General features: G+C 39.4%; 2 protein-coding genes across 2 annotated transcripts in view; both read left to right on the top strand.

Moving 5' to 3' along the window:
- The first annotated feature begins 963 nt into the window (after positions 1 to 963).
- On the top strand, positions 964 to 26,002 carry slc49a3 (solute carrier family 49 member 3). Its single transcript, XM_062996989.1, has 10 exons — positions 964 to 1,092; positions 9,894 to 10,052; positions 11,395 to 11,611; positions 11,700 to 11,776; positions 15,045 to 15,182; positions 15,334 to 15,450; positions 19,202 to 19,354; positions 20,677 to 20,834; positions 22,301 to 22,413; positions 25,345 to 26,002. Exons 1-10 carry the CDS (start codon positions 964 to 966, stop codon positions 25,503 to 25,505), a joined length of 1,422 nt encoding a protein of 473 aa, XP_062853059.1. The 3' UTR covers positions 25,506 to 26,002.
- adad1 (adenosine deaminase domain containing 1 (testis-specific)) overlaps positions 24,613 to 27,813 on the top strand; it is a 162,802-nt gene continuing 159,601 nt past the window's right edge. Inside the window, exon 1 of the mRNA XM_062990921.1 lies at positions 24,613 to 24,616. The gene's annotated coding sequence lies outside the window, so the exon portion shown is untranslated. The remainder of the gene's footprint in view (positions 24,617 to 27,813) is intronic.

Here is a 27,813-nt window from a genome sequence, read left to right as displayed (position 1 = left end):
TGGATGTTTTTGGTTGGTGGACTATTTTCAGATCCACCGGATCCACTCATACCAGCACAACACACACTAACACACCACCACCATGTCAGTGTCACTGCAGTGCTGAGAATGATCCACCACCTAAATAATACCTGCTCTGTGCTGGTCCTGTGGGGGTCCTGACCATTAAACACCATGAAAGGGAGCTAACAAAGCATGCAGAGAAACAGATGGACTACAGTCAGTAATTGTAGAAGTACAAAGTGCTTCTATATGGTAAGTGGAGCTGATAAAATGGACATTGAGTGTAGAAACAAGGAGGTGGTTTTAATGTTATGGCTGATCGGTGTAACTACGTTTTTTTCCTTTTTAGCAACATTAGGGTGCATTTAACAAGTACATATGTGGTCTTTAAACACAAAAACAAGTACTTTCGCGAAAAAGTTTATAATAAAGTGAAACACAAAAGGAAAAGGCAATAGGCATTACTTTGCAACCCACCACCTCTTTCAATCTCAGCAGGCGCTATAGGCCAGCGCCTCCACAGACCTGATTGGCTGTGTTTTGTGGGTTGGGGGCGTGTTCCTCAGTTGTGCCCAGTGTTTTGGATTGAGGGGTAGGTGGGAGAGACACGGGGACAGGGACCAACCGTGACCCAGACCAGGTTAAAGATAGAGATGGCAAAAATGTAAATGAAATGAATTAAAACGAACTGAAAAGGGCGTTTGGGCTTAATGTGCGTGCACATAAGTCACGTGTTAACGGGAGTGGTTCTTATTTTACTCACTACTGTTGGACTGGATTGTGGTTTCTCTTTATTTACCTGTTACTCACCGGGCGGACTAGTAACACAACATCTTTACTGAATCTGAACTTATCATGGATTATACTGCTGTATCGTTACGTTCAAACACATCCACCTGAAGTGTTTATCTCAGCTGATCGTGGTAGTTTCATCTCATTTCACTCGTTTCTATTTGACTCATGGAGGGTAGAGGAGTCGACACTAGTTCATCGGAAGTACCTCAGGGAAAAACGCCGGGTTTCAGAGTCTACAACAGAAGATGGTTCATTTTATTCGTACTTTGCGTATTAAACTGCTCGAATTCAGTGGTAAGTTGCAAGAGAATTAATATATTTCTGTAAACTAACTCACCTACAACAGAAGGAACCGTTTAAAGCTATAGCCTAAGTTTATAAAGCTTCTGAACGATTGTCAAAATAACGAATCGAGTCTTTTTATTCATTATTGATTCATTTGTTAAACTGGTAAAAGTCCACGTCACTTTCGACTGTAAGTCTTTGGCATAAGAATCTCTTTACATCAAGCAAACCTTGTCAGTCAACATACCATTGGTAATGGCAGATAACCAAACTGAGGCTCTTTTGTTTTGAACAACTTACGAGAAGAACCGGTTCATTAAAAATAGGCTTTGAAGAGCTGAAGGTAAAAGAGGAGGAGGACGACAGCAGCAAGATATATAGGTACATAAAACATCAATCGTATGATGAACTTTTATGATGTAAATAAATAAGTAAACTGGTCTACTTATCTTTATGGATACTTGAGCTACTTATTTATGTCAATAATCAATAATCATCTTTGTAACCCCCATGGCCCCACAGCACAGAAAGTCCACCTGTCCTCAAAGTACTGATTCACAAGTTTTCCTAAGCTCAGGTTTGTTGCTTCAATGACAGACAGACAGACAGACAGACAGACAGACAGACAGACAGACAGACAGATAGATAGATAGATAGATAGATACTTTATTGATTCTGAAGCAAATTAAAGTAACTTTAATCTCTTGTTCCCTCATTATGTAAAGTATTTGAGCTTCAACTTCAGTATTTGCCCTTCCAGTAAACAGTCAGTCTTCTGCAGCACCACAATTTGAATGCTTTCATTCTTTGACGCTTATTCTTTGATACATTTTTTGTGTGCATTTTCTCCCCCTTTAGTGCGTCCAATTGCCCAATTTGCATCACGCCTCCTCTATGTCTATGCCGATCTCTACCCTGATCGAGGAGATCGAAGCTAACCCACATCCCCTCCGACACGTGAGCAGCAAGCCGTATGCATTTTTGCCACCGACACGTTGCGTGCGGAGAGACACACCCTAAGAGCACTCCTTCCTCATCTCCGTGTAGGCGCCTCTAATCAGCCAGCAGAGGTTGTAACCGCACCATTCTGACAGAGAGAGACTCACTTCCGACCTTCAGTCCCGCCCATCTGAACAACAGGCCAATCGTTGTTCATACAGCCGCCCAGCCTCGGTCGGTAAGGCAGAGCTGCGTGGGGAGAAGCCAGTTGAGGTGGTTCGGGCATCTGATAAGGATGCCTCCTGGACGCCTCCCTTTGGAGGTATACCAGGCATGGCCAACTGGGAGGAGGCCCCGGGGTCGACCCAGAACCCGCTGGAGGGATTACATCTTCCAGCTGGCGTGGGAACGCCTGGGGATCCCACCAGAGGAGCTGGTAGAAGCGGCAGGGGAGAGATATGTCTGGGACTCTTTGCTTGCGCTGTTGCCACCGTGACCCTGAATGGATAAGCGAAACAGATGATGATGATGATGATGGGTGACAATGTAAAGCTTTGTCCTACTCATTTTCCGGTCTGAATGTTGTTTTTTTGCATTGCTCAGTTAAGAAGGCTTATCTGGAAATCTGCATTCAGTTGTATGTCTTTTGCTTTCCCTTTTTTCATCCTTTCATCCCTTTTACTTTCCTGCTCTTCTTTTTCTTTGTGATGTTTTGTTCCTGCATCTGTACAGTGTTAAAACCTCTGTCAGTTTTTCTTTATGCGCTCTCTCGACTCTAATCTAATCTTTTAAATGTTACCATTTACATCATGTATTAAGTCATACCTGGATATAATTTAGGTCATACCTGTGCGGTCTAATGCTTTTACCTACTTCTACCTTTAAGTCTGAATTTTGCAATAAGAAACTCATGTCTGCCCCAAACCTTGTTTTTGCTGACTGTATAGAGCTTCTACATCTTTGGCTGCAAAGTATATAATCATGGATATTGGTATTGACCAGTGGTGATTTCTCTAAGACTGCAAGGGAAGCTCAGCTTCCCCTAAAATGTCAAAAATTAGATGGTCAAATATGTACAGTTGTGTTAACATTTCATTGACTACTAATGCGTTAGAACACGTTCATCTCGAAGACGAGTTCGTTCAGAATCAGCTACTTATCACAAATCGACTGACTCAAACTTCTCATACATTCCCGTAGCATCAATGCATTTGCCCATAGAAGCTGAGCATCTCTTCACTTCAATGGGACTGCATGGAGGTTTTTTTTCATTGCTTCGAAACTCGCCGGTCATTGGATAAATGCCATGATTTTGTCCTGCCCCCGGACGCTGAGCGTCTCTGGGGGGTGAATGGAGCTGTGGGCGGGTCTGGACGCCGAGCTTCTGCAAGATGATTGAAGGATCAGTTGAAAGGCTGAATCCCGTTTTGATTGACAGCTATTTTGATCTCTACACCTTCACTAAATCACTGGGAGCTTCAGTCACATTGCGGTTTTGCGAGTGAAGTCGAAAGACAAACTGCAACCCATTTCAGGCAATTTTCTTGAAAAGGAACGGAGAGCAGAATTTATGTATAAATAAATTGACAAATTTTATGATGTAAGCCGACAATGAGCTTCCCCTCTTTGAAAGACCAGCAGCCGCCACTGGTATTGACCATCGGGTGATGTTCATGTGTAAAGTCACCTTTTGGACTGTTTGGAAAAGAGTGTTTGCTCTAACCAAATAGTCATGTTGACAGAACTAGTAAGTGTCTGTCTGGCTTTATTTAGTATTTGATGGCCAGACTTTTACTTTAGCGTTTCAGTCACCTATAATAAAGGTGATCTTGTTTGGTGTTACTTCTGGAGGGTCTTGTAGGTCTTCAAATAACTGGTCAGCTTCAGCCTCTTTGGCATCAGTGCATGAAGCATAGACATGGATTATTAGGATGTTAAGTGGTTGACCTTGGATTCGTACAGAGATTGTACTCTAATACTGCTGTTCACCCTTTTATTAAGTTCAAGGGCAACTTCATTCCATTCAAGTGTGTCTTGCTCACAGAAAAATGTAATGAAATCTGAATTAAATTCACTTATTCCTGTCCATTGAAGTTCACTGACTCCCAAGATGTTGATGTTCATTTTTAAGATTTCATCTATTTATTCTTTGACAACATCCAGCTTACCTTGGTTCATAGATCTTACATTCCAGGTCCTTATGTAATACTGTTCTTTACAGCATCAAACTTTCCTTTCATCACCAACTGACCTTCCATTCAGCTTAAGCCCAGATGCTTTTTTATTTTTAGCTACTTGTACTGATGCCTTTGGCTAAGTCGGGTGCTTTACAGACACAGCTGGCCATGCTGTACCTAAGCCAGGGAATTCAATCTCATTACAAGATAAACAAAAGTGAAAGTGATTGCTCCCTGTGCTCACGAAGGTATTTTTTTACGTTAATGTTAACTTTTGTATGAATATGCCCTTGGCATGCCCAGTTGTTACCTACACATTGCTAAAGTTATGAGCAGGTGATGTTGGTTATGAACACATGTCCCATCCCTGCAAAGCCTCCCCTTGCTCACCTGTGTGTGTCTAGCACCTGGCCAGACCAGCTGCAATTTATGGAGTCTAGAACAGGGCGGCCTGTGATTAATGTGGCCCGTCAGACTACCACCAATTGGAAATTGGATTATAAAATGCTGAAAATTAAAAATATATAATTTATGGTAAATGACAGAGTGGTGCAGTTGGAAGGGAGTGGGTGCTTCTGGAGGTTTTAGGAATTTTGGTTCCATCCCATCCATTCATCACCTTTAAATTATTGTCTATGAGGGGTCTGCAGGTGAGTTGACTGCTGTAAATGGCCTCCAGGTGTGATGATTGGTGCTGTTTCCAGGATGTATTTCTGTAATGTGTACAGTTCATGTAGCACCAGACCCACCAAGACTCATTTCAGTATAAAGCAGTTACTGAAAAAAAATGATTGGTGGGGGTGTAAATAAGCAAAACAGAGAGTTAACGAAATAAATTCAAAGTGTACAACATGGATCCAGTGACGATTCTCATTTGTAAATAGACAAAATCAGATGTTAGCCCTCTAGTACTACACTGGCTTTTATATAGATAAAAGGCTTTACAAGTGTAATGAAGGTAGTCAGAGCAGGATTTACTGCTGGCTCCTCTCCTAATTTTACACCACTTGGCACAGCATTGGTAATAAAACGATAAAAGCTTGTGCAGCTAGATCATTAACTTTCTTATTACTGCAATGGTGGACTGTTTTGGCAGTTTTATTTAACACAATTACTGTTTTACAGTTATAAATATAAATGTTAGTCTCAAGTCAAGTATAAGTGAGCCACGTGAAATCTTAAATATCATCACCCATATCTGGTCTGAGGATGCAGGACATCAGTATATTGGTGGATGACCAATATAGTCTCAAAATGTTGTAAGTGTACAGTCAGTTGTACAATCAGTGCAGCAATCAGTTCAATAAAGGAAGTCTAGTACAATAAAACATACCAATATTTGATGTAAATATCCATATTATTATTAAGTGCTGTCAAGTCAATTCTGACTCTTGGTGTTTTTCTCCAGAACACCCTGTCTCCTGTCTTATTCTTCAGGCTTTTTAATTACATGTTCAGGGCAGCTCGGTGGGTAGCACTGTCGCCTCACAGCAGGGAGGTCCTGGGTTCGATTCCCAGGTGGAGCGGTCTAGGGACTTTCTGGTTCGAGTTTGCATGTTCTCCCCGTGTTTGTGTGGGTTTCTTCCTGGAGCTTTGGCTTCCTCCCACAGTCCAAAATCATGCAAGTAAAGTGAATTAGAGGTACAAAATTGTCCATGACTGTGTTTGACATTAATGACTTGAACTGACTGTAACCAGTTATAATTGTATCCATCTGTCGTGTTACTGACTGTCCTCTTCCTCTTTTACCTTCAGTTCTTCCAAGCATAACTGTCTTTTCCAATGCATTGGTTTTTCTCTTTTTTTGTGATCTCAACTGTTTGGTAGAGGCTCATTAAAAATACTTTATGCACTACTAAAAAATATTCATTGTTTGTTGTTGGTACAATCCCAGAAAACTAAAAGATGGTATAATCCCAGGGAACAAAAAATCCCAGGGAATTTATATTAGCTAGATCACTTCATTAATCCCATAGGGAAAGTCAGATATTAGAGCAGCTCAAGATACATTAAAGCAAAAAGTATTAAGGTACACAAGTATTGTTAAATAAATAGAATAAAGCGCCCAGGTGGCGCAGCGGGATATTCCGCTAGCACGCCAGCGCCGAGATTCTGAACTCCTCGGTTCGAACCTCGCCTTTGCCTCCGGTAGGCTGGGTGCCATCTAGTGGGCGGGATGACCGGATTATGTGGGTGGGGTCTTCAAAAGCTGTGTAAGGACCCTGATTGGCAGATAGAGAGAGGAAAAGGGTTTCGCTAAGGGCTGCACGTGGGTCAGAGGAGTCGGGAGCAGCAATATACTCTTCTCAACTGCAATCAACGAATCCCCCAGCAGCGGAAGACAAATTGACTATGCTAAATTGGGAGAAAATGGGAGAATAGAATAAAAAATGTAGTGTGTAATATAAAAAACTTTAAAAAGAGTCATTGCATAAATATCATCAGATGAGTTATGTAATATGTAATATACTAAACTGTTGTTAGGTGTTCTTTGCAGTAAATATTAACTTAATAATTAATATTATTAAGGTCCTGAATTCTGAATGTCACCATTTAAAACTGTGTAGACGCAGTTTGGGGGCAGAACAGACAGACCATTGTAAGATGATTTCAGCTGAATGCTGTTCTTCACTTGTATGCATACATTTATCATTTATAAGTGTAAACAAAAGCTACTACTGTGCGAGGTCATGTGCAGCTTCTGCTGAACTTCTAAGCTGGTTGAAAGGTCAGTTTCATTCACAGTTTCTTGTAGATCTAATAGAAAAAGCTTTCATGTGGATGGTTGAACAATTGTGAAGAGAAATGACAGTGTGTTAGATAAATAGAGAACAAAGTATATTGTGACCAGTTGTATGATCTGTTTTTTTGCAACTTTTGTGCACTGCTGACCAGGCCCAGGTCATGTGAGTGTGGCATGTGCTTTCTACTCTCACATTTATCAGAAAACTAGAGTAAGTTCAGACTGTCACATATGGTTAATATTTCTCTGTTGTTGTAGTAAACCTCCAATAAACATTCTAATAAACTGCAGTATCTTTACAAGTAAATATTGTGCTGAGTAAATATTGCTGTTTAAAGGCTGTAAAACACTAACCTTAACCAAATACACTATACGACCTATAAGGCCATGATATGGCTTAGCATCCAGACTTTTAACAAGGAGCTAGGAACTCTAAGCCACTAGAGTTCCTCTACACCAAACTTGTTGAAAGTTTGGATGCCAAACCATTGCATGGCCTTAACTAGGGCTGGGTATCGCCACTAATTTCCTGGATCGATTCGATTCACAAGGTCCTGATTCGATTCGATTTCCGATTCGATTCGATTTCGATTCAACACAGTTAGGCATATTTGAGTTACATTAACAGGTTTTGTTTAAATATGTAAAGATGTTCAGAGAACGAATGTGATAATTGTACAAAGAACACTCATTATTAAAAATATTTGTGTATTTTGTTTACATAAATAATTAATCCAAAACAGAAAACAGTAACATTCATTTTTTATTATTATTTTATATGTCTGACACGCTACAACATTGTAAATGTAATGTAAACATACATTGCCAACTTATGCCAACTTTACACTACACGACACTCTGATTAACACCTGGTCGTTGTAATGTTCACACTACACGACTGATCGGCGATGGGGGGTTTTACACTACACCATCCATCACCAGGGGGAATCACAGGCGAGCTTCTCTGGTCTCCAAAACTACGTTTTGTCACGAAAACACATGTGAGAAGTGACGATGGGTTTAATGATACCACGTCCAAACATGCACATCAACAAGTAGTGAGAGATCAAAGTTTGTGCGCTGATGAAATAAATGAATCTGAGTGGATTTGGCAACACGAGCAGCATGGCTTGTTCTATAGTGAGTTGGAGGTTAATAAATATTTTGTTTTGTAGAGAATGATCAGGTCAGAAATACTGTAAAACTCGCGTGTGCTGATGTATTCTGATAGAAACTATATTGCGCTCCACCACCTGTTTACAACCTCTCCCCTGTGTTTCCCCTCGCTGTTTCTCACATTGATTGAGAGCCGAGTTTTGATCGCAGAGCGAACACCGAGTTCCTCCCGAATCCAGCACCGACCCGTCGCCGAGCGAAAATCAGTGCAAAAAGTTGTGTAGTGGTCATAACTTGAGCTTCTGCCATGCTAAACTGATGTGCAGGTCAGATCTCGTTGCATGAAAAAACACTGGCTGGTCACGCGAAATTAAAGGGGGTAACAGATTTCCGTGTGCACCGTAAAAAGGGGCGTATTTAAAAGATCGATCTCGCGTTTATATGAATCGATATCGGATCTTTCAAATAAAGATCGATTCGAATCGAAAAATCGATTTTATAAACCCACTCCTAGCCTTAACGGCCTAATAATGTATTTAGAACAGAATAGAGCCTATTCTATTTTATTCTATTCTATTTTATTCTATTCTATTTTATTCCAAATACATTATATGACCTACACTGCCTGGCCAAAAAAAAAGGTCACCACCTGGATTTAACTAAGCAAATAGGTAAGAGTTTCAGCTGGCAACAAGTTATTTAACCCTAACTAATGCAGGTTATTCCATCAATGGATTTTTTCTTCCCTGATGGCACGGGCATATTCCAAGATGACAATGCCAGGATTCATCGGGCTCAAATTGTGAAAGAGTGGTTCAGGGAGCGTGAGACATCATTTTCACACATGGATTGGCCACCACAGAGTCCAGACCTGAACCCCATTGAGAATCTTTTGGATGTGCTGGAGAAGACTTCTCACAGTGGTCCAAATCTCCCATCATCAATACAAGATCTTGAGGAAAAATTAATGCAACTCTGGACAGAAATAAATTGTGACATTGCAGAAGCTTGTGGAAACGATACCAAAGCGAATGTGTGCCGTAATCAAAGCTAAAGGCGGTCCAACCAAATATTAGAGTGTGTGACCTTTTATTTGGCCAGGCAGTGTATATTGCCATGCAAAAGATTGGCATCCAAACTTTCAACAAGTTTGGTGTAGAGGAACTCTAGTGGCCTGCATAATACTTTATGCTAAGTTCACACTACACGACTTTTAATGTGTTCAGATCACTGTACAGTTCTCACTACACAACTTGATCTCATGTATTTGGGAGTCTTTTAAGTTGTTGTGGTTTTCAAACTACACGATTGATTGGTGATAGGGGGTCACACACTACACAATCTACTACACGAGTCTGCCTGGACTCCTAAACTATGTTTATTTATTTATTAGGATTTTAACATCATGGTTTACACACTTGGTTACATTCATGACACAAACGGTAGTTACTCGTTACACAAGATTCATCAGTTCACAAATTTTATGTCAAACATAGTCATGGACAATTTATCTCCAATTCACCTCACTTGCACGTATTTGGACTGTGGGAGGTAACCGGAGCTCCTGGAAGAATCCCACTCAGACATGGGGAGAACATGCAAACTCCACACAGACAGGCCCGAGACAGCTCCACCTGGGGATCAAACCCAGGACCTTCTTGCTTTGAGGCACACACAAGAAGTGACAAAGGGATTTCCTAATACCACGTCCAAACTACAATTAAGGCAAAAATCGGTTTTATGATGTCCAGGAAACTCATGGTTACGTGTCCGCATAATTTTGACTTCTAGTCTTGAATTACTGGCTGATATTTTGTGTGCATTTTGCTCTGCAGGTATGGTTGACATTTGCTCCTGTGGCTAATGAAACAGCAAAGTACCTGCATGTGTCTCTGGACCAAGTAAACTGGCTCTCTGTGGTCTACATGGTGGTAGCCATCCCTTTCAGCTTCTTTACCACATGGATGCTGGATACTCTGGGACTACGCCTAACTGTAAGAACAATATTAATCCACAAGTACAAAGCATTCTCTTTGTAATTACCAATTAGACTGGGCTAGCTTTGGAATATTTGATTATTGGGACACAGTTTTGAGCTCTAAACACAATATTTATTTTGATTTAATAGCTAAAAGGTTAAGTATAAAGTGCAAGACCATACTACAGTCAGCTATGATCTCACTCTGAAATGTGAGAAATCTAAAGTGAATGTAAAGTGTTTACATTTACATTTTCAGCAGACGCTTTTATCCAAAGCGACTCACACAATGAGCAGAACACGATGAGCAATTGAGGGTTAAGGGCCTTGCTCAGGGACCCAACAGTGGTAACTTGGTGGTGGCGGGGCTTGAACCGGCAACCTTCTGTTTACTAGTCCAGTACCTTAACCACTGAGCTATCACTGGCCAAGTGTTCACATTAGAATTATTGTTTTAAACAAAGCCACACTATTGTTATTATTATAAGAGACTCCTGAATTTTGTCCCAGTTTTTAGAAATTCATCAAGTAATCTCATACAGTTTATAATATTTGGTGAATTGGAGATACAAAATTGTCCATGACTGTGTTTGATGTTAAAACTTGTGAACTGATAAATCTGCTGTTTCTGTCATAAACCAAAGTTTGTAAAAACTGACATTAAAATCCTAATAAATAAATATATTAATGGATCAATTCATTTTGGTCCTTACATTATTCTGGAGGGAAGGATTAGAATTTTGATTAAATGACTTGGTATTGTATTTAATTTATTGTGGTTTGTTCATCTGCACAGTGCAGTTCATACATGTTGCACATGAAGTGAAACCTTATAAACTGCTATGTTAAGAGTGTACATGCCATACCTTAACAAACAGTCAAGAAAAAGCTTTAATAAATAAAACACACAAATGTTGCATGTAAAAAAAAGTGTCTTTTTAAAAAAGGCAGCTGACTTTGAAGTCTAGAGGTAAAAAGGCTTCAGTACCACAGTAGACTTTTGGTCAGTGGGGCTGGCCAGGTTCTATTAACCAACCAAAGCCTACCTCTCAGCACCAACAATCACTACCTGCTGGGTCATAATGTCAGTACAGACTGTAGATCAAATAAATAGATAGATCAGAAATTAGAAATGTAGATTAGAATTAAAAATTAGAATTATTTTATTTAAAATCATAGTATTTACTATTATGATTTTGACTGGTTAATGTTTACTGCTCTGATCATAACTTGAGCCTGTCTCTACTGAACGCAAATAAAAAAAATACAGTGTAACTAATTATATTTCTTTAAGCAAACCAAAACAGTGTATTGAACAATGTTGTTTTTTCTCTGCATGTCTGCTTCTGTTTCCTCAGACGATTGTGGCCTCATGGCTAAACATGGCCGGCAGTATTGTGAGGGTGGTGGGAGTGCTTAGCTACCTGCCAGAGGGGTTTATGTTCCCCGTGGTAATGGTGGGGCAGACTCTGTGTTCTCTTGCCCAGCCTTTGGTTATCTTCTCCCCCACCAAACTGGCAGCACTGTGGTTCCCTGAGAACCAGCGAGCTACAGCTAACATGATCGCCTCAATGTGTGAGTCAGTCCACAGCAGTCTAGATCTTCCAGATGTTCTATATCAAAGACAGAGGTGTTAAAACTAACAGTGATATTTCTCTTCCAGCAAATCCACTTGGACTTCTTTTTGTTAATATTTTTTCTCCGCTGATTCTTTCTGGGACCAACAGTCTTTTTATGCTGGTAAGACAAATATATAAATGTTTATTAATGTGTTTAAACCACACACTTTCTGATTTCCACAAAACATGATAATACACAAAGGGACTATAAAATGAAACAACAACTCTAATTTATTTAGGAATTAAATGTATTCAACACAATATTTCACCCTTGTAACAAGAATTTTGCTCTTTTGGTTACATAATAAATCAATTACCAAACTCTGGATTACTTAATTAGCTAATTGAATACATTCAGGCTTAACATTTTCTACAAAAGACACTGGAAAGGCACAGCGCAGTGCCGCAGCGGGATATTCCACTAGCGGTGAGATTCTGAACACCCCGGTTCAATCTCTGCTTTGCTACCAAACAGCTGGGTACCAAACAGCTGGGTGCCATCTAGCGGGCACAATTGGCCACTGAATCTGGTGGGTGGGAAAAGACCGGACTAAGTGGTTGGGGTATTCAAACACTGCAAGGAGGGGTTGAGGGACCGTGCACTTGAGATCGCCAGCAGTGGAAGACTAATCGACTACGCCAAATCAAAAGAAAAAGGGAGAAAATGCATGAATAAAAAGAAAAAAAAGGCTTTGGAATGATCAAAAATTGAAAAGGTAGGAAAAATTCTCTAAGGCTCTGGGACTCCAGTGAACAATAATGAGAGTCATTGTCCCAAAATTGAGGCATCCCAAAGCTTTACTTAGTTGAATTTACTTAGATGTGTCCAGTTTGCTAGCAAGGAGGAACCAAGACAAATACCAGTGCTCATCGAAAGTCAAAACCTGGATGATCACCAGACAATGGACAGTCAAATCAAATTTGGAACTCCTTGAGCAATAAGGCTCTTATTTTGTCTTATCAAAGCAAATACATCATTTTATTGTAAGACCATCATATCAACCATCAACCATGGAGGTGGTAGTGTGCTGGTGCAGGTAAGGGGGATGGGTTTGTCATGTCAGGACTTTGTCACCTTGCTATTATTAAGATAACAGTGAATTCCACTCTATCAGATAACTTCTGAAAACAAACAGAAATGATCTTTTCATGTACTAAAGTCGAGGTGTAATTTTATAAAGCAGAAGGATAATGATTTCTGATACAAAAGCAAAACTTCATGTAAATGACTAAAAAATAGACAGAATGAGAATTTGAGGTGGCCAACTCAAGAATTGAATGAAGATGCATGTAAATAGACTTGAAACAAGCAGTTCATACTGAAAACCCCTGTAGTTTATGTGTGTGGGTTTTTTTTTTGGTTAATAAAGTTTAACCAAAGTCTACTGAGAAAATAAGTAACATAAAAAACAAAATGGGTAACATAAAAAACAAAAACATAGGTCTTATCCTTCGATTTAGTTATTGGAAATAATGTGACAAATACACAATAATTTAGTAGCACTGTAGTAAAGAAAATTATGGGCAAGAAATGATGTGGACACCTGACCATTAGTTTTTTGGACAACTTTTTTCAAAACCATTGCCGTTAGGGAATTTTCGCCTAATCAGTTGAAAGAGCATTTGCGGAAACATAAATTTTTTTTTTGGGGGTAGCACTGTCGCCTCACAGCAAGAAGGTCCTGGGTTCGATCCCCAGGTGGGGCGGTCCGGTTCCCTTTCTGTGTGGAGTTTGCATGTTCTCCTCGTGTCTGCGTGGGTTTACTCCGGGTGCTCCAGTTTCCTCCCACAGTCCAAAGACATGCAAGTGAGGTGAATTGGAGATACAAAATTGTCCATGACTGTGTTCGATATAACCTTGTGAACTGATGAATCTTGCATATAGAGTAACTACCGTTTCTGTCGTGGATGTAACCGAAGGGTGTAAAACATGCCATTAAAATCCTAATAAACAAACACCTGTTTTAAACTTAAGCTCAAGAATTCGGAAGAGTGTCCACATACTTTAACCATATGATTTATACAAAAAATATGGAATTCAGTGAAAATTTTTTTTTTTTTTTCATTGAGAAAGCAAAAAGCTAAGTGGTTAAAGATTGTTGATTTACAAACCCTATTTCCAGAGTTGGGACGTTTTGTAAGACATAAAAGAAAGACTCACTGATTTGTTACTTCTCTTGAATCATTAACTGATGAAAGTAGAAAGAAAAGATTTCCAATGTTTTCATTGACCAACTTATTGTATTTTGTAAATACACTGCAGTGTAGAAACAAGAAGGCAGTTTTAATGTTATGGCTGATCAGTGTATAAACACATTTAGAATTTCATGCCTGTAACAGTCCATGCATTTTTAATTGGAGACAGATCTGGACTGCAGGCAGGCCTGTTAAGAACACACATTCTGTGTCTACGAAGCCACGCTGTTCGAGCACATACAGAATAAGGACTGCTGTCATTTTGCTGAAGTAATCATGGACATCATGGAAAAAGACATCGCCTTGATGGCAGCATGTGTCTTTCTAAAATCCCAATGTACTCCCCCGTGTCACATTTGCAGGTCATCACAGGCACTTGTGCGCCCCCATACAGTAACAGGTGTTGGCTTTTGCACCTTTGACTGATAGCATTCCTAATAGTCCTTTTTTAACTTGAAGGTGTTTCTGCATCATATCGATCTGATTAATAATAATAATAATAAGTTACACTTATATAGCGCCTTTCACAAAAACCCAAGGTCGATTAATCTGATCTGCATCATCTGATCACAGTGGCAATGGTTTTCCGAAGATCTTCCAAGCCCATGTGGCTATATTTATCACAGTAGCAAAACACTTTTTCATGCAGTGTCATTTATTAACATTCAACAGTGGGTTCTGGCTTTGCCCTACACGGACTGAGATCTCTCCAGATTTCCTGAATCCTGAGAATAAATTATATGCAATCTTGCACTAGAAAATGTTCTTTTTAAAACAACTGTCAATCCTGACATTTGGCACAAATTAGTGAGCCACGACCCATCATTGCTTTTAAAGACAGAGTCTTTGGTGGATCCAACTCTTATACCCAATCATGATTTCTTTACCTGTGACTACTTCATCTGCTTATTGTAAAACACTGTAACCTGAACATTCTATAAACTTTTTACTCCTAGTTTGCCTCTATCCCAACAAGTGTGTTGCAGGCATCAAATTCTAAATGTGTTTCTATATACAAACTTTGTTGATAAGTAAAAACATTGGAAATCTTTCTACTTTTATTAGATAAATAAAGATATTCACCAAGTTATTCAACTCATATATTACAAACAAAAGTTACTTACTTTTTCATGTGGAAGTTGTGAACTAATGACCCTAAATAATGTGTATCTTCTTTACTGTCACTTTTCTAGCTTCTTATATATGCAATACCTGCCATCATCATCTGTGTCCTAGCAACGGCAGGCATCAGGGAGAGTGTTCCCCCAACACCACCCTCGGCCACTGCAGAGAACTCCACCTCAGAACCCTTCTGGCAGGGAATGAAACTGGTATTTCATATACAAACACACACACTTTTAAAGCTTAACATCTGGTAGCATAAGTAGTTATTAAAAGAGAACCCCCCCTCCCCCCCACACACACACAACTTTCTGTTGTTCCGATATTAGTGTTGTTTCATATCTCTTTTTTTTGTTTCAGCTGCTGACAAATAAAGCCTATATGATCCTGCTGGTGTGCTTTGGTGCGGGAATGGGAGTCTTTACCTGCTTTGCCACGCTGCTGGAACAGATCCTCTGTGTTAAAGGCTACTCAAATGTAAGACATGAGCAAGAGCTCAGACTAAATTTTGTTATATGTTGTTATTAATAATAATGAAATCTTTAATCATTTCACAGTAAGTACACAGAGAAAGGTATGCCCTCCTATGCCCTCTTAAACCAATCCAGATTGTATGAATATGCAAAACAAAAACACAAATCTTTGCTGTTCCCCAGTCATGCATGTTCTGCATTAACTGCTGGGTTTGATCATTTCAGTCATTCCTATTTTTTTTGTTTGTATTTCCCCTTAATTACTCTTCGCCTCTACTCATATTGATCTCCACTACTGACTGAGAGCCATGACTAACACACACCCCCTCCGACACGTGTGCTGTAGCTTCACCTGCATGAGGCAAGTTCATATGTGGATCAGCTTTGTGTACCGAGAGACACGCCTTTATCCTTATTATCCTTATTTTTATCCCTCGTCTCTGTGCAGGCACCATTAATCAGCCAGCAGAGGTTGTAATTGCATCAGTTATGAGGAATCTTCTCTGGCACCTGCCCTTAAACAACAAGCCAGTCATTGTTCGTGTAGGTGCCCAGCTGATATTCAAACCGTCGAGTTTGAGATGTCAGCTCTGGTGTGTTAGCGTGTTTTGCCGCTGCTTCACCTGACCGTCTAGTCATTCCTATTTTAAAAGATGCATAAAATCAAGCATACAGCCATGTGATCTCTATAGATAAACACTGGCAGTAGAATATTTGGGTCAGTAATTACATTGTTGTTCTGTTAGACCTGCCCTGGTTCATTGTCAATGTTGAAATTGTAAAGTAAAGCTGTCTAGAACCCATAACAGCTCAGCCATAAATTGCTAAGCCACACAGGCTTACAGAATTGGAATTTGAGTGCTTTTTGGTTGCGATATTCTTATTACTGAATCTCAAATTGCCCCTGAAAGCAGGAAGAGCTCAACAATTGATGAAATACCTATTAAGTTCGTTTTAATGACCAAGCAGCCACACCTAAGATTACCATGCATAACACAAAGTGTTTGATGTTTAAACAGATATTGGCCTCCTATGAACGTCATGATTGTTGTAGCCACTCAGAAAGCGAGCATGCCACATGTTCTGTTTCTTGTAAATGTGTTTGAAACTAATTGGGCGTGTAAAAAAGAATGACATAAATCTTGTGATAACTTACTATAATAATGAATGTCTACTGAAGGAATTTATATTTTGCTCACATCCATATATGGACAAAAGTATTAGGACACCCTTTCACATTTTTGTATTTGTGTTTCAGCCCCCAACATTGTTAAAATGTGTAATAAATTAATTAAATAAAGGAAATTATGAGCTTTCAACTTTGCAGCAGGAGTTTAAGAAAAACCATTTCCTGTTCCAGCATGACTATGCCCCTGTGCACTAAGCAAGTTCTATAAAGACATGACAAAAAGTCTGTCAGTGACCTACACAGAGCCCTGACATCAGCCCCAGTGAAGAGCTTTAAAATGAACTGGAACATCAGTTAAGGCTTTCTTGACCCACATCAGTGCCCAGCCATACAAATGCTCCTTTGACTAAATGGGCACAAATTCCCACAGACATACTTTAAAGTCTTGTGAGAAGCCTTCTCATAAGAGTGACTGTTACAGCTTAAAATATCACATAGAGGTCACTCTATTTTCATAACAAATGTAGAGTTTGCCTGAACTGTAATTAAAAGGTGAGCATAGTGGTTGTTAAGGTCCTGGACTAGTGATCAGAAGTTTGTTGGTTCAAGACCCACCACCACCTAGTTGCCACTTCTGGGCCCCTGAGCGAGACTCTTTACACTTAATTGCTTGCAGTATACTCTCTCACACCTGTAAGCTGCTTTTGCTAAAATGCCATTATTTATTTGGATTTTAGTGTCGTGTTTTACACACTTTACATTCATGACAGGACAGGTAGTTACTGGTTACTCTAAATTTATCAGTTCAAGTCTTTAATATCAAACACAGTCATGGACAATTTTGTATCTCCAATTTACCTCGCTTCATTGTCTTTGGACTTTGGGCTCCCAGAGAAAACCCACACAGACACGGGGAAAACATGCAAACTCCACACAGAAGGGTCCCAGAATGCTCCACCTGGGAATCAAACCCAGGACCTTCTTGCTGTAAGACAACAGTCCTACTTACTGAGCCACTGTGCTGCCCGTAAAATGAAATTAATGTAAAAGACTGTAGAATAAAGGTCTAGTGGAGTTATAAAGGTCATGGTGGCAGCGTGAAGAATGCATCACCTTGATCTTCTTTATAGTGTTTACTCTGCACATTATTTAATATAAACGTGACCTTTAAATGTTAGTTTGACTTTCATTTCCCTGTTCTTTTGTGCTTGTTCTTGCAGACTTCTTCTTTCTCCCACAGCTGGCACTAAATCCTGGTTGCTTGGCTGTCACAGTTACAGTACAGTAGTTTCTGTAAAGCATTATAGCAGTATAGTGCAAAAGCAAAATGAGATCTTGTTGGATGAGTGGTCACTGAACTGTATAAACCTCTGATGCAAAGCACATGGCCTCTGGGCTTTAAAGCAATGAAAATACACATGTAGGGATTAAATATTTCATCATAACAGTCCAATTACAGTAAAGTTGGTGTAAAAGGAAAAATGCCTGGGGTTGTCTTTAATTAGTTAGTTTAAGAGAACTGTGAGGCAGCTTTGTAGCATCAGTTTGGGGAAGACCCTAATTTGATATGTACAGAAAGCCAGGTATTTAATATGTTTTGGCTAATTTTGATGTGGAAGCACTTGAGTGTCCTGCACAGAGCCCCGACCTAAATGCTATTGAACACTATTGGGATGAGTTGGAAAACTGAATGGAAGTGAGTGCAGGAAGCAATGTTTGAAAATTTAGTGGAAAGCTTGCACAGGCTTGCACCTGGGTTCCGTTTTGCAAGTTTTTCCAGATGTCTGTGTGAGTATTTATGCAAGTTTTATCCCACCATCCAAAAAACATGCCTATAGGTTAATTATTTCATTGTTCATTAACACTGTTTTACCGCCGCTGTATCCTATTCAGGGTTACAGTAGGTACAATTCACTGGGCGAAAGGTAGACAACACCCCAGATAGGTTGCCAGTCCATCACAGGGCACACACACAAAAACATCCTAGGGCAGTTTTAATAGCTGCAATTATTCTGACTGATGTCTTTCGACTGTGGGTGGAAACCCACGCAGACACAGGAAGAACATGCAAACTCCACACAGAAAAGACCCAGGCCGCTTCATCTAAAAATCGAACCAAAGGCCTTCTTGCTGTGAGGCGACAGTGCTACCAACCAAGCTGCTCCATAGCTGAATTAGCTACTGTAACTTGCCTGGAGGTAATATTAATTTAGGGCAGTAGAATGCATTTATTTATCATATAAACATATACACGTGTACAGTACAAAGAAATTCTTTTTCTGCATATACCTGCTTCTTTGTAAGCTGGAGTCAGAGCGCAGGGTCAGCCACTGTACGGCACCCCTGGAGCCCAGAGGTTTAAGTGCCTTGCTCAAGGGTCCAACAGTGGCTGCATGGCAGAGGTGGGATTCGAACAGACAACCTTCCAGTTGGTATCCCACAACTCTACCCACTAGGCTACCACTGTGAATGTGAGCACACTACGCAGAATGTATTCTTTGCAGCTGACTTTTTTTTTTTCCAGACCCACTTGGTATTAGACACTGAACTGCCTGGTAGCAAATGATAAAAATTAATAAAATATGTAAATACAGGAATGTGCTGACTGACTTGTTTGTTTCTGCAGGACTTTTCTGGGTTGTGTGGTGCTCTCTTCATTGCTTCTGGAATCATCGGAGCAGCATTTCTTAGCATTTACGTGGACAGGACAAAGCGGTTTATAGAAGCCATCAAAATAAACATGTGCCTTACTTCTCTGGCCTGCTCTGCATTCGCAGCGGTAAGAATAACAACCAGATATTTCATGTTTTTAAAACAGTAGTTTCCTTTCTTTTTAATATTTATCAGGATTTTAACGTCGTGTTTTACACACTTTGGTTACATTCATGACAAGACAGGTAATTACTGGTTACACAAAATTCATCAGTTTATGTTTTAATGTCAAACACAGTCACAGACAATTTAGTATCTCCAATTCACCTCACTTGCATGTCTTTGGACTGTGGGAGGAAACCGGAGCTCCTGGATGGAAACCTACACAGACACTGGGAGAACATGCTCCACACAGAATAGCCCTTAAATACACCACCTGAAAATTGAACCCAGGAGCTTCTTGCTGTGAAGCGACAGAGCTACCCACCGAGCCACCATGCCACCTTTTACTATTTAATATGATTGAAGGCTAAAAGAAAATTTCTGGAATATGTGTGCACGCTCTGCAAATACAAGATTTAAGGGTGCATAGGGTTAGATTTTGGCTTAGTGGTTAACAGCGGACGCATGTGCCCACGTGCACAAAGTAATGTTCATAAAGACATGGTTTGACCTCAACCCCACTGAACACTATTGGTATGAACTAAAATAGGTCTCATCCAACATCAGTGCCTGACCACACAATTGCTATTACTGAATAGGCACATATTCCCACAGGCACATTCCAAAGTTTGTGGGAATTGTTCCTAGGAGTAGAGGCTGTTATAGCCTTGTAGCCTCAAAAGAGGTGCTAACTCCATATGAATTTTGACGGTTTTAGAACTGTATGCACAACAAGCTCATGCTCACATACATTATAATTAGGGCCCTACTAAATTTATGGGGAAATGTGCTTAATTTCACAGAAATCGAAAATTGAATGATAGAATAATTGAAAGCTACAATACACAGCACAGCCTACCTTAATAATGAATGTAAACCTAGAACATCCAGCGACGGTGCAAGGCTCTGTCTCAAATACAAAAATACTCGTCCATGTTTTGACATGCCCCCCTCTGCGTCCACAGAATTGGTTTGGAGTTTTCAAAACTCAGTTACCAGAGTAGTGTTTTTAGCTGCTTTAAACATTTTGACAAATCGATTGCTAACCGACTTGCCGTAGGATTGCTAGGACCCCCTCATAGAGCAAATTAACCAGTAAACGCGAGACACTTGAACGCGACACGAATAAAACATGTTAAGCCACTAAACACAAACCTTACATTTTGAATTTCATAGCCAATTGCATATTATACTGGAAAAGGCTCATTTCACGGTCTGTGAATTAGGTAGGACCTTTTATAGTGCATTTGTTATTTAGTTAACATGCTGTTTTATTGCTCTTTCTAGATTTCTCAGATGAGAGACCAGAAAGCTTTAGTTGGTGCAGTCTGTGCTCTTTTCGGCTTATTCGGATTCTCCATTTATCCGGTGGCCATGGAGTTGTCAGTCGAGTGCTCATATCCGGTCGGAGAGGCAACGTCAGCTGGGCTGATCTTCATATCAGGGTATATATATATTATCTTATACTGTAAACAACAAAAGAACATGGAACTGATTCTTTAAAACTGTTTTCCTAAATGTGTAGAATATTCTTGATACTTTAAACTAAAAAAAAAATTAGAATTATGACCAGTTATGCTGCATATACAAACTATATAAAAATTAAATGACATATTTATGGTTGTTATGGAAATGTTTTCAGCAGCAAGGACTGGTAATTAGTGCAGAGTACAAAGAAATACCTGCTCTTTGCCTGACATTTTCATTAACATAGTTTGTAAAAAAATAGAAAGGAAGTTTGCCTTTTGCATGTAACTAACCCAGTGTACACTGTTAAAGCAACACTGATGAGCTTAAGTGGCCTAGTCCTGATCTTAATTCATTCAGGTCTCAGATTTGCTGTACACCATTATTTTTTTACTAACCTGACAATCATGAAGAATTTTTAATTTAGGCATTTTCTCCCCTTTTCTCCTGATTTAGCGTAGTCAATTTGTGTTTGGGTGTATTTGCCTGCTCACGCCCCCTCCGACACGTGTGCAGTCCATGCAGACCTCTTATTTTGCACCGGTGCTTCGGTGGATTCGCACAAGAGGCTCATCCACTTTCTGCACAGGTGCCTCGGTCTGCTAACCTTGCACAGTGTTTGAAGACCCCGCCCATTTAGTCCAGTCATTTTCCCACCCAGTAGACACAGTGGCCAGTTTTTGTCTGCTGCAGGTACTGCCAACTGCCAGTTCGAACAAGAATCATAGTGCTGGTGTGCTAGCTGGTGTGCTAGCGGAATATCCTGCTACGCCTCCTGGGTGCCCTCTTGTAGGATTTTGTTAGGGAGGAGCAGACCAAAATTGCTCAGTTACATTCTGAGAGTGAAGACACCATTTGCTGGTTATTGCTACCGAACTTGCTTAAACCAAGGTCCACATAAAAAAACATACTTTTAAATTGCTGTGATTTCACTGTTAGATGTTTAAGCAGATAGTGTTTTTTTATCTTTACTAAGAAAATGACTCTTTGATTCAATAAAGTTCCTAAACACATTGATAAAAATCCCAGGTGAAAACAGTTATTTATTGTTAAGGGCTGAATACCTTCTCAATAAATTGTATACTTACAAATATAAAACTGAAAAAACTTGTCTCTGTCTGTGGAAAAAAATATATAAATATATAATATATTTTTGAATGACAACAAACCCAGTAAAATGTGGCACCAATAAAGCCAAAATTTATTACGACAATAAAATGCCATGTTTTTATAGACCATAAAGGTCTGACACCATCTGGCAGTGTTTTACTATGTGAAAATTATTTAGGAATCTGGTGAGTTTAGTACCACTTTAATTTCATAATGAATTCCAGTAGACTAGACTCATTATCTGGTACATATTGGTGTATATGTTTAAACTTTAATAAAATGTGTTGGTTGAATGAGGAGTTTGTTGGGTTACTAAATGATCTGGGTTTATTAGGCAGGTCCAGTCCATCATTTTTACCGTGCTGCTGCAAGCCCTGACACAGAAACAGGCAGACTCGCCTTACTCTACGTGTGCTGCAGGTGGTGATGCCAACCTTAGCTGGCAGGGTGAGTACTTGGCAAACACTGTGATAATTGTACACCGTGATAACAGGATTAGCAGATTTGTGGTATGAGGATGTTTTGTGATTTGTGTAGCTGTAAAACACTGAAACACTGAAAGCTTCTCTAAACAATGTGAGAGTGTGTTTTAGTTTTTACTTACTTGGAACTTGGCTGTCGATGTTGTGGTGGATGTAATGAGCAACCACTTGAAACTGTTATTGTTTTTAATAATTATACAGCCTTTAGTGTTATGTTACCAAACCAATAAATGGCAGTGAGTAATATGGGTGGCCATGCACACAAAACGAATGCTTTTGTTAACTTACTCCAACACATTACCTCGAAAATGAACAAAATGTAAAAAACATGCATTAATAATTTGTAAACATTTATATTCACATCCAAAAGGACAATCATGGGAACTTTAAACTAAGACCCAAAATTAACTACGCACCATGTGATCTTCCAAAAATAATTCTCCTACATCAATAAAAGCTATCTAAACCACCAAATAATCTACACAGATGGCTCCAAAACAGAAACACATGTAGACACAGTTTTTGTAACTACCGACTCCCAACACAGCATACGCTTATCAGAGCACTATTCCGTCTTCATCTTATGTTCCATTTTATGTGTATTTCATACAACACAACCTACACTAAGACTTCCTAATCTCTTCCGACTCTTAAATCCTCTCTACAAACACTAGAATCTGTAAAAAATAAAAAATAAAAAACACACAGACCACCTTGTAACTGCCAAAATTCTCACAAAAGTAGAAAATCTGAAGGAACAAAACTACAATATAATCATAGACAGGAAAAGAAAGTACTGCTATGCCCTACCATGATAAAAACAAAAAAACATTGCAAGAAGGATGGAACAAACTGTATCTCCATCTTTAAATGGGATTTAAAAAAAACATTAAACCACCGAAACAAATGGATCAGTCCATCTACAACATATGTCATATTGGCCACACAAACTTAATGCATACTGACAGGAGGTGACTTACCATTCTCAATACAGCACATCCTAAATGACTACATCACAAATAACCACATAAGACAAATGTATTGCAAAGAAGAGAACCTGAAAGACATCTTTGAGAAAACCCCACCTAAAAATCCTGGACTACTTGAAACACATAATCACTGCAGCAATATAACCGCTGTATCTAAGACCAACTCTGTAAATGCCAACAAGAGTTAAGGGCTAAAAATCTACAAGGGCTAAAAATCTACAAATCCTCAGTTCTGTTAAAAATGTAAAAAACAAAAACTTGTTGCCGACAATGTTAAGGTTAACGATAGTTATTAAACAAATTACAGTGTAACTATCTGGCGGCATCTAATGGTAAAGCAGAGGTATTGCATCTCATGATGGATTAAAAGGTTATTTTATTTTTTGCAGTACTACTTTGATAACGACATGAACCAAATGGTATTAAATATGAAAAAAGGCTCAGTCAGTAGAAATCTGTGAAAAGAAATAGCATTACCAGTGTGTAGGTTTTTTTCACCGCCACAACAAATCACATATCCAAAGCAACTTACAGTTGTGACAGTATACAATCTAAGCAATTGAGGGTTAAGGGCCTTGTTCAAGGGCCCAACAGTGGCAACCTGGCAGTGGTGGGGCTTGAACCAGCAACCTTTTGGTTACTAGTCCAGTACCTTAACCACTAAGCTACAACTGCGCTAGACTCCTTTGTACAAATAGATTGTACAAGTAGACTAGACTGTAGATGTGTTTTGTAGACTCATGTCTAAGCAGTAGCCTTAGCAGTACTGCCTTCAAGACCAATTTTATATCCTTAACATCAAAAAAGCCAGGCGATGTAGAATTAAATATTTAAATGAAATATCACCCATCACTACAGCACTGATTAGGCGGCACGGTGGCTAAGTGGGTAGCACTGTCGCCTCACAGCGAAAAGGTCCTGGGTTCGATCCCCGGGTGGGGTGGTCCAGGTCCTTTCTGTGCGGAGTTTGCATGTTCTCCCCGTGTCTGCGTGGGTTTCCTCCGGGTGCTCCGGTTTCCTCCCACAGTCCAAAGACATGCCACTAGGCTAATTGGAGACACTGAATTGTCCCATAGTTACCTAGCCACTGGGATGCACTGACCAGTGCATTGTAGTGCCAGTCCCAAGCCTGGATAAATAGGGAGGGTTGTGTCAGGAAGGGCATCCGGCGTAAAAACTGTGCCAAATCCCGCCGGCGACCCCTAAAGGAAAGAAGCCGGAAATGCCGACCCCGTAACCGAAAAACGGGACAAAAGGCTGAGGAACAAGACTACAGCACTGATTAATTTCTCATATTAGCATATGAATGGTAAAATGGCTTTTTTTCCTGTTATTATAAAAAGCTACAAAAGGAACATTAACAAAATGTCATAGTTTGGTCTTGATCAACCACAAGCCTACAGTACAACCTCAAAAAAAGCATTGATATACACAGCTTAAAAGAATCATAGATCTGATTGTGTCTTTGTGACAGAAACCAGGTACATTTTTTAAAGATTGATAGCAGATGCTTTGAGCCAAAATCAAGAGCAACTCTGGTTGTTCAGCATTTTATATGCATCAAAGAGCATAGCACAATGGTAACTGTATCACTGAATCGTGGAGAATAGTGTCTGAAAGTATCTGTACTCAGTATGATTAGTTATTTACTTGGGTCCTTTACATGGTAATCTGTTGGTTTATACTTGTCAGCATGTATAGTACTGGACAGTTTGTTCTCTGTGGTGACTCATACAGCACGTTTATAAACTCAGCGTTCATAGCAGGCTGTTCTACTGTGAATCTGCATCAGCTGTCCTGTTCTCACAGTGAGCTGGTCATAAACAATGATCCCACACTGAGACTTGTGGTAAATTTAGACAGATCTGACACTGATTTGTGTGTTCTGTTTTCTTATATACACACAGTGTCAGTACTGGTGATGGCAGGAGTGTGCTGCTTGGCATCCTGCTGCATGCTGATCTTCTTCCGCACTCAGTACAGACGACTCAATGCAGAAGCAGATGCAGCCGCAGCTGTTTTTTGTAACAGAACAGACATAGATGAGAGAAACAACTGCACAGAATGATGGGATACTTCAGCAGAGAAGCCAGCATTATAGAGATTCTTTGTACTGCAACAACTTTTACCTCATCTAAGCATGCATTTACACAATGGTACTCAAACTGTGGAGTGAGCTTTATTACGGGTCATGGGTTTACCGGCTGAGCTAATAAATTTAATTTTATTAATTTTAAAGACATAGCAAGTTTTTATAATAACTTAAAGTGGGTGCTCGGGTGGTAAAACACGTTACCCGCCATTGCTGAGCTCTCGAGCTCTCAAGTTAGAATCTCAGCTCTGCTATCAGCTAGCCAGTCGTTTACACAGAAGTGATTGGCTATATCTAAGGGTGGCTAGGAGACTCCTCATTACTGTTACACATGCGGCCTCTGCTGGCTGGTCAGTGGCAGAAATATGTTCTTGTAAGAATCTTCCATAAGAAAATGTTATTGTTTTATTTTTTGGGCTCTCTAGGGAAAAGTACACCTTTTATTTTAAAAGAAGTTACGTACCTCAGCATTAATGAAGTTATTCTGTTACAAATGAAGGGGTCCAATTTTTAACAAGTGATAGTATTTAGTAAAGATGTTTTAAATGTCATGTTTACAGTAATGGTAATATATCTTGTCTCTGTGTCACAAAATGTCAATCATGTAAACTAAACAATAATTTAGAAATACTGTCATTTTATTTTACCTTAACAATAATGTCTTTTGATTTGCTGACTATAATGTAAATTATGGAAAGTGGAAAAAGGGCAATGTAGTGTAGCAAACAGATGTATTATATTGACTAATACAGTGGTGTTCAAAAAAATAGCAGTCCAACACCATTAACCTGATAAATCACTGTTTTTAGTAGAAGTGATATTTCTACATAGCAAAAAATTGACTTGAAAGTGTAGTAGAGTAATGAAAAAAAACAAACCCAACAATTAGGACATGCATCCCACTCCTTCTGAGTAATCGAAGCATTGATTGAAAGGGGGTTGTTCAAAATAATGTGTGAGGAGTTCAGTTGGTGAAGTCATTCATTCTGCAGAAGAACGGGTGTCAATTTTGGTCCTTATTTAAGGTAGGAGGGTGGCAAATGTTGCACATGTTGGTCATATCGCATTTCCTTCTGAAATACTGGGTAAAATGGGTTGTTCCAGACATTGTTCTGATGAACAGCGTACTTTGATTAAAAAGTTGATTGTAGATGGAAAAAACATACAGAGAAGTGCAGCAAATGATAGCCTGCTCAGCTAAAATGATCTCAAATGCCTTGAAGTGACAACCAACACCTGAAAGACGCAGAAGGAAGCGTGTAACTACTGTTCAAATGGATCAAAGAATAGCCAAAATGGCAAATACTCAGCCAATGATCACCTCCAGAAAGATCAAGGACCATCTGAACTTACCAGTGAGCACAGAAGATGATTAAGTGAAGCCAATTTACCAGCAAGAACTCCTGCAAAGTCCCGTTATTAAGAAAAAGACGTGTCCTGAATGGGTTAACATTTGCCAAGGAACACATTGACTGTTCCAAAGAGAAATGGCTCAACATTTTGTGGACTGGTGAAAGCAAAATTGTTTTTTTTAGGTCTAGTGGCCGTAGACAGTATGTCAGACGTCCCCCGAGCACTGAATTCAAGCCACAGTACACTGTGAAGACAGTAAAGCATGGTGGTACAAAATGATGATATGAGGATGTTTTTCATACCATGGTGTTATGCCTATTTATCACATACGAGGGATCATGGATCAGTTTAAATATATCAGAATACTTGAGGACATCATGTTGCCCTATGTCGAAGAAGAAATGTCCTTAAAATGGGTGTTTCAACATGACAATGACCCAAAACATCTTGGTTACAGACAAACAAGATTGAGGTGATTGAGTGGCCAGCACAATCCCCTGACTTCAATCTCATAGAGAACTTGTGGAATGTCGTCTAATCATCCTGGACTGGAATACCTGTTCAGAGGTGCCAGAAGCTGGTTGACTCCATGCAACACAGATCTCGGAAACAATTGTAATGTCACTAAAAATTTGTTCAGTAATGTAAAGTAAAGTGAAACCTCAAACATTTTTTTCAGTTTATAGATACATTTTTTGAGTTTTTAAAGAAAAATGCTGCACTGCTATTTTTTTGAACAACCTAATATTCATTTTTCTTAACTTTCTGTAAAGGATTAACACAAACTGGCTAAATGTTGTTAATGTTTTGATTTAGAATTGAAAGTGTAGTATTTTCAGTGCATTTGCATTTATGGAAATAAAAGTTATTATAATGATTTTGTGCTTTATTCGCTTTTTTAAAATCACTGCTATTTTTTTGAACACCACTG

Source organism: Trichomycterus rosablanca, chromosome 1, assembly GCF_030014385.1.
Source record: "Trichomycterus rosablanca isolate fTriRos1 chromosome 1, fTriRos1.hap1, whole genome shotgun sequence".
Classification (NCBI taxonomy): Eukaryota; Metazoa; Chordata; class Actinopteri; order Siluriformes; family Trichomycteridae; genus Trichomycterus; species Trichomycterus rosablanca.
Note: the sequence above shows the minus strand (reverse complement) of the source record. Positions and strands in the feature narration are given on the sequence as shown.

Coding starts and splice junctions, on each gene's coding strand:
- slc49a3 (XM_062996989.1), top strand. CDS start 964: ATGGAGGGTAGAGGAGTCGACACTAGTTCATCGGAAGTACCTCAGGGA. Junction 11,777..15,044: donor CCAACAGTCTTTTTATGCTG/GTAAGACAAATA, acceptor TCACTTTTCTAG/CTTCTTATATATGCAATACC. Junction 15,451..19,201: donor GTGTTAAAGGCTACTCAAAT/GTAAGACATGAG, acceptor TTGTTTCTGCAG/GACTTTTCTGGGTTGTGTGG.